The 6,688-nt window shown below is 43.5% G+C and overlaps 1 protein-coding gene across 1 annotated transcript in view; it reads left to right on the forward strand.

Moving 5' to 3' along the window:
- Positions 1-279: 279 nt before the first annotated feature.
- The window catches only part of APPBP2 (amyloid beta precursor protein (cytoplasmic tail) binding protein 2), a 47,451-nt gene continuing 41,042 nt past the window's right edge, over positions 280-6,688 (forward strand). Inside the window, exons 1-2 of the mRNA XM_015420169.1 lie at positions 280-329; positions 1,805-1,924. Of these exons, the coding sequence (XP_015275655.1) occupies positions 280-329; positions 1,805-1,924 (170 nt within the window). The remainder of the gene's footprint in view (positions 330-1,804; positions 1,925-6,688) is intronic.

Here is a 6,688-nt window from a genome sequence, read left to right on the forward strand (position 1 = left end):
GTGTCAGATGACTATAAAGTTCTGGCCCGATGGTGCAGTGAGTTAAAGGCCAGTTGTTGGTGGTCAGTAGGCAGGTGAAGGACGGGTGACAACAACCTCAGGGAGGCCATAAATGGGCAAAAAAAAAACCCCGCCTCAAGCCAAGGCCTGACGGAAGAGCTCCATCTTGCAGGCCGTGCGGAATTGAAGGAGATCCCGCAGAGCCCTGCTCTCAATAGGGAGCATGTTCCACCAGACTGGGGCCAGGACAGAGAAAGCCCTGGCCCTGGTTGAGGCAAGATGGACGTCCTTCGGGACAGGGACCACCAGGAGGTGTTGATCTTCCGAGCGCAACGCTCTTCGAGGCGTATATGGGAAGAGGCGGTCCCTTACATATGTTGGTCCCAGGCCGTATAAGGCTTTGAAGGTCGAAACCAACACCTTGAAGCAAATCCGGTACTCAACTGGCAGCCAATGCAGTTGGCGGAGCACGTGCCTGATCTGCCTTAAGATGGAAAAATGCAGATCTGGCAACTGCAGCAACCTGGGCCTCCATGGAGAGAGAGGCATCCAGTGTCACTCCCAGACTCCTCACTGTCTGGGCTGGCACCAAAGAAATAATTCTTGGCTGGGAGAAGCCACTTTTCTTTTGGGATTTCGGGTGATAATACTAGGATGTGATGGGTTGCATTAAACAGGTATATTAAGATTGATTTTTTAGTGTTTCTACAGCAGTGGGTCACATGAGTCAGGACTCTTGGGTGGGTCACAGGTTCCTGTTTTCTTGGGATGCTTTGCATGTGTAGAAAACACGGGTTTTTCTCGATGGCCCCCCACAGTGGGCAGCGACCTTCTGGAATGTGCCAGGAAGGCACCCACTCATTTGAATTTTTGGAAACAGTCTAAGAGGGCCTCCGGTTCGTTGTGCTGTGGTATACTTTCTGGCAGTGGCTGATATTTCATTTGTTACAACCTTGGAATGAGTTGGTATTATTTTTGGCTCTTGTTGGTCCATGAGGTAAAAGGGCAGGCTGAAATGTTTCAAATAAGCCCACTTTAGAATACCTATGAATGCTGTTCTGTTTTGGAATGATGGCGGTCTTGAAATTTTACCAGGTTATTGTTCAAAGCAGGACCGGCAAATATCTCAACTCCCTTTATGCCAACATAGCATTTTTAGGTACCAGCTGTGCAGAGTCCTAAAATAATATTTCAAATGGCTCATTCTTAGAGCTCTAGGCACTTGGGCATTTGGGCCTCTGTGACCGCCTTGGAGCTAGATTAGGTATAACAGAGGTATAAGCATGCTGCTTTTCATGTGTCCACCCCATTAAAAATAGAGGGGTCTATCTTGAACAATAGAGAGGAGTGTGGGAGTGTGGGGGGGGGGAAAAACCCGCCCGCATGGCATACCTCACTGCAGTGCATTGCTCCATTTCTGGCTGGAACCAGAAATGGAGAAAAGTGTTGGAGCAGAAGACAGAGATATGGCATAGTTTGGGAGATTAGTTTTGGCACCTTCTCCTGTGTCTCCGTATGCTGTTAAAGTCCCTTGAACAAGGTAGACAGATGAATGACACAAGAGTCTGTACAGTTTTTATTTCTCCATGCAGAGCTTGGAAAGTCACTGTCTTCCTAGCCTAGCGACTTCAGTGCATTATACCAAGTGGTGTACGTTCCTTGATTAAGCGACAGTCACAAGGTGTGTACCAGATGGCTGGTTCTACGTAAGAATCAATATTTGTGTGACCCAGTTCAGCAGAGGAGCAACTTGGTAACCACTGGACTGAGTACATGTCTTAATGTTTACATTTCCATCATTTAGCAGCATTCACAGTTGTCTTTTCTTCTCCCAGCTTTACCAACAAGGACGACTATGCCAGTTGGGTAGCGAATTTTGTGAACTAGAAGTTTTTGCGAAGGTTCTTCGAGCTTTAGACAAAAGGTAAGCCTATGCAAAAAAAACCAAAAACCCAAACGGTACTGCTTTTTCGTTTTTCAGAAGGAAATGGTTTCCTGTAACACATACCGGATGCAATCCCTGTGTCCCTTCTCACTGGTCTTAGTGGGAAAGATTTATGCTTGTGCTCAAGTCCTTCATAGGAATCAGTGGGTCTTCCAAAGGGCTGGATTGCACCCAAGCCTTTGTAAAGTGCCTCACACAATAAACTTTGTGTTTGAAGATATCCTCAACCATTAATTTTTTCACACTTGCAAATAAGAAGTATTATGAGCTTACAGAGGTTTTTACCAGCTGGCCCACTGGTATTTATGCCAACAGACTTCGAAGAAGTGAGCAATGACTCACAAAAGCTCCTACCCTGTCACAAATTTGGTTAGTCTTTAGGGTGCTACTTGGACTCTTGCTCTCTTCTACAGACAGACTAACATGGCTACTCATCTTGATTAGACTCATTTGTTATTCATGGAAGGCTAGAGGGAAGACAACAACCCACTTCTGTAAAGTTTCTGTTGCCTGGAGGCCTAAATCTGACCCAACCTAAATAACTCAGACAGGTGTGGTTTCATGTGTGGGGGATTACAAACCAGTGCTAAGATTAAACCGGGCGTTGTTTGCAGAAGCGTTTTGAACTTGCACTTAGTTCAAGAGTTACAGGATTTTAAACTTGTCTATTATTTCTGCAGTTCATTTCTACTTGGATAGTACGTAAAATTATTTGTTCTAAACATGCAGTTGCCCTGTATGCCCAGTTTTGTTTAGCCACACCGTAGGAAGAGTAAATGACTTGTTAGATTTGAAGAAGTGCGATAGGAAGAAAAAGTAACCAGTGGCTTGACAGTTCTGCAAAGACTTGCTCAAATGTCCACACATTACTTAGGTTATTAGATCAGCTTGCCTTTCCCCCCCACATTTCCCCTTCCTCCTTCATCCTGGGACACAGCCCTGTGAGGTAGGACAGGCTCCGAGTGAGTGAGCAGCCCAGGATCATTCAGGGGGCTTCGTGGCGGAGTGGGACTTTGAAGCAGTTTCTCTCCAGCCATAGTCTGACACTCAGATTGTCGCACCATGCTCGCTCTTGTGCTTGCGCAGGCAGATCAGCAGCTTAGGAGTCTGTTTCAGGTTTTTCATGCAGCGTTCTAGGCTGAGAGATAAAATAGCCCTTTTTGTGAGCTAAGTCTGCCTTCTGATCGTGGAAGCCTACCTTTTGGACCCAACCCTATATCTATGTTCCTTCATGTCCTCTAAGCTCAGGGTGACTTAAAGCAATTCCGTCAGCATTTGTCTCTGTCCCTAAAGGACCGTTATTTGAGTATTGTTTGGATATATTAAGGTTAAAAAAAGGAAGGCAGACTAAACAGACAAGGCCCATTGCTCGATGGTGGACCATGGGCTTTTTTGCAAGCAGGAGATCCCAGTTAAAGGCTCTCAGGTAGTAAGAATCAAGAATCTCTGCTGTCATCACACTGGGGTAGATGGAATAATAGCCTCATGAGACAGTTTCATGCGTTCAGAGAACAGTAATTCGGTTCTTCTTTTTAGCACTTTCTCATCCCTCTTAGGGAGCTGCGGTGGCTCAAGACGCTGAACTGCAGGCCGTGGAAGGTCGGTAGTTCAGCAGTTTGAGACCCGAGTGTGCCGCATGACGGAGTGAGCTCCCGTCTCTAGTTCCAGCTCCTGCCAACCTAGCAGTTTGAAAGCAAGACATTGCAAGTAGATAAATAGGTACTACTTCGGTGGGAAGTAACAGCGTTCCGTGCGCCTTGGCGTTTAGTCATGCCGGCCACATGACCACGGAAACTTCTTCGGACAGCGCTGGCTCTTTGGCTTTGAAACGGAGATGAGCACCGCAACCCTAGAGTCGGATTCGACTGGCTTTCGAGCAAGGGAACCTTTACCTTTATATCCCTCTTAAACAAATGAAAACAAAAAAAGGCTTGGGTGAAAGGAAAACAAACAGGAGAGGAATGGGTGCAGTCCAGCCAGTGTTTAAGCACTGCTGAGCCCCATTGGTGTTCGTAGAAGAAATTTGGGCTCATATTTAAATCTCCTCCTTTGAAATTGATAGAACTCAGAAGTGGTTAAGACAGGATGAATGATGCCAGATAAATCACAAAAGACCATCCTAAATATAAACGAGGGCTGTCCTAAATATGACCGAGGACTATATTGGAATCCCAGTCCACCCCTGCTCCCCTCCCTTCTGCTCTGGAGGGAGGACTGATTCAGAGAGGCCCAGCAGCAACCCCCAGGTATCTTGTTACCCTCCAATTTGCTCAACACCAAGTTGTGGCAGCGGCTATGAGTTGATGCCACAAAATTTACCTGGGCCCAAGAGAAGTCTCCACATCAGGCTTACCAAGTTTCCTGCTGTGGTGGGAGACTTCTTGCCCACCGGCCACACCACCACACAGTAGGGTGGTAGGGGGGAAGTGGGGGGGGGAAGTAATCATACCAATGGGTTTACCATAAAGTTTTGGGTGGAGTGTAGGGACTCATGCCAACGTAATGGAATGATTTTTGTTTTCCCACCAGAAGGGACGCTGTGCTGTTGTCATGATGTCATTTCCCCTAACTCTCCCCCCCCCCTTACTCCATGCAATTTGCACAACTTGGCTACCGTACAACTCACCTGATCAACTTGCTACCACACAACTTTTGTAATTTGGCCAGACTTTTGCCAGGGGAAGGCTGCGGGGGGAGGGAAGGAGGGAAAGCAGAAAGCCAGTATGATGGAGTGGTTAGAATATCAGACTAGAATCTGGGAGACCCAGATTCAAATCCCCACTCTGCCATGGGAACTTGTTGTGTGACCCTGGGCTAATCACTCTCTCTTAGACTGACATACTCTGTAGAGTTGTTAAGGAGATAAAATGGTAGAGAGGAGAATTGTGTGAGCTGTTTTGAGTTCCCAATGGGTATAAAAGGTAGAAAAGTGGAGTATAAATGAAGTAAACAATAAATAAAGCTGAATACTGTAAGGTTGGTTGATGAGTAGGAAAGATGGAAGGAAAAGCAGTGAAAATATGGGGCTGCCTGGAGGAGAGAGAGAGGAAATACTGTGGGAAAGGAGATACAGGGGGAAATAACGTGAACCCCCCCCCCCCCAAGTCTTTGCAGGTTTCCTGCTTTGTAGGATTCTGTTGATTATCTGAAGGAGTTCATAATTAGGGATAACAGGAGACATCTTGATAGCTGCTTGCTGATACAGGATCAGGGTGAATTGGAAGAAGCAGGGCCTGAAGCTCAAAGGAGGCCTGCTAATTTGTTGACATTGGATACGTTTTGCAGCCTGTATTTGTGCTCATCACAAGTTGTCATTTTTTGTTAAGACTGGGTACCTCAATGGCTGGGAATGGCCTTGGCTTCTCTGGACCACTGAGGGGGGCCTGTGCTGGATGTTGCATGTTCTATTTCTTTTTTCCCCTTTTTTAAAGTCTATTTTTTATAAATTTTTATAACATTTATAACTCCACAATCATACAATGTAACTTAATAACTTAACTTTAAACAAATAGCAAATAATTAATCATAAACGTACAAAACCATATAAATCTAGAACATCAATCATAATATAACAATTCTTGTAGGTGTATATAGCACATTTAAAACTAATACAATGCAAACTTATTATATTTAATAGGAAGAACATGAAATAGACTCCCTTCAGTTTCTATATATTGAAAAAAGGAAAACCATTTTTCAAAAAAAAATTATTCTGTTTAACACAACCATCCACAATCAACAGTTGCATAGCAATTTTATCATTAACTACTATATCCCAAATTTTATCAAACCAAAGTCTCAGTGTTGGAATTTTAACAGATTTCCAAAATTGGGCAAGTAAGGTTTTTGCTGCCAGCAATAACAGAGCCACTATTTCTATTTTCTGATTAGTCATAAATGAATCACTCCAACAATTTAATAAAGGAGACTCCGGAGAGTTTGGAATCCTTATACCAGTTATTTTTTCTATGATTGGCAACACCGTTTTCCAGAATACTTGCACTTTTGGGCATGTCCACCAGCAATGTATGTATGATCCAATATCATTTGAACATTTCCAACATTGAGGTGAAACAATAGAATGACTATAGTAAAGTCTTTGAGGTATAAGATACCACCATGAAAAAACCTTATAATTTTGGAGTTTGATATTTAAGGATCTTGTGGTATATACAGGTAAAGACCATATTTTTAACCATTTATCTTCTGTAAACTGTGTTTGACAATCAGATTGCCAAGCAGTTTGCTGTGTTGTAGCAGAGGACCATTGTTTTTGATTAAGCAAAAAATATATAAGTTTCATAGTTCCCTTTTCTCCATATCTACCCTGTTTTATCAATATTTCAAAGCCAGGCAAAGGCCTATCTAATCCAGTTTTTAAGTAATTTGCTGTGGACATAAAATGGAGTTGTTGATATTGAACCCATGGTATAACCATTTGACATTTTAACTCCAACTGTTCCTTAGACCAAAGTTTTCCTTGATGTGTAATATCGCTTAGCCTAAAAAGTCCTTTCTCTCTCCAATTTGTATATGTATCAATTTTCCTTCCAGGTGCAAACCAATTTTGTCCCAAAAAAGCTGAAACAGGAGAAATATCTGGGGCCAATATATACCGGTACTTGTCCCATATATCCAAAGTAAACTTAAGAAATGGGTTAACTGCAACATTAATACCTCTATCTTTTGGTTTAGTCCAAATAGCTTCATGAAGAAGTGGCTGACAAAATTCTTTTTCAAGCG

The sequence above is a fragment of the Gekko japonicus genome, unplaced genomic scaffold (genome assembly GCF_001447785.1).
Source record: "Gekko japonicus isolate JY-2015 unplaced genomic scaffold, Gekko_japonicus_V1.1 scaffold348, whole genome shotgun sequence".
Classification (NCBI taxonomy): Eukaryota; Metazoa; Chordata; class Lepidosauria; order Squamata; family Gekkonidae; genus Gekko; species Gekko japonicus.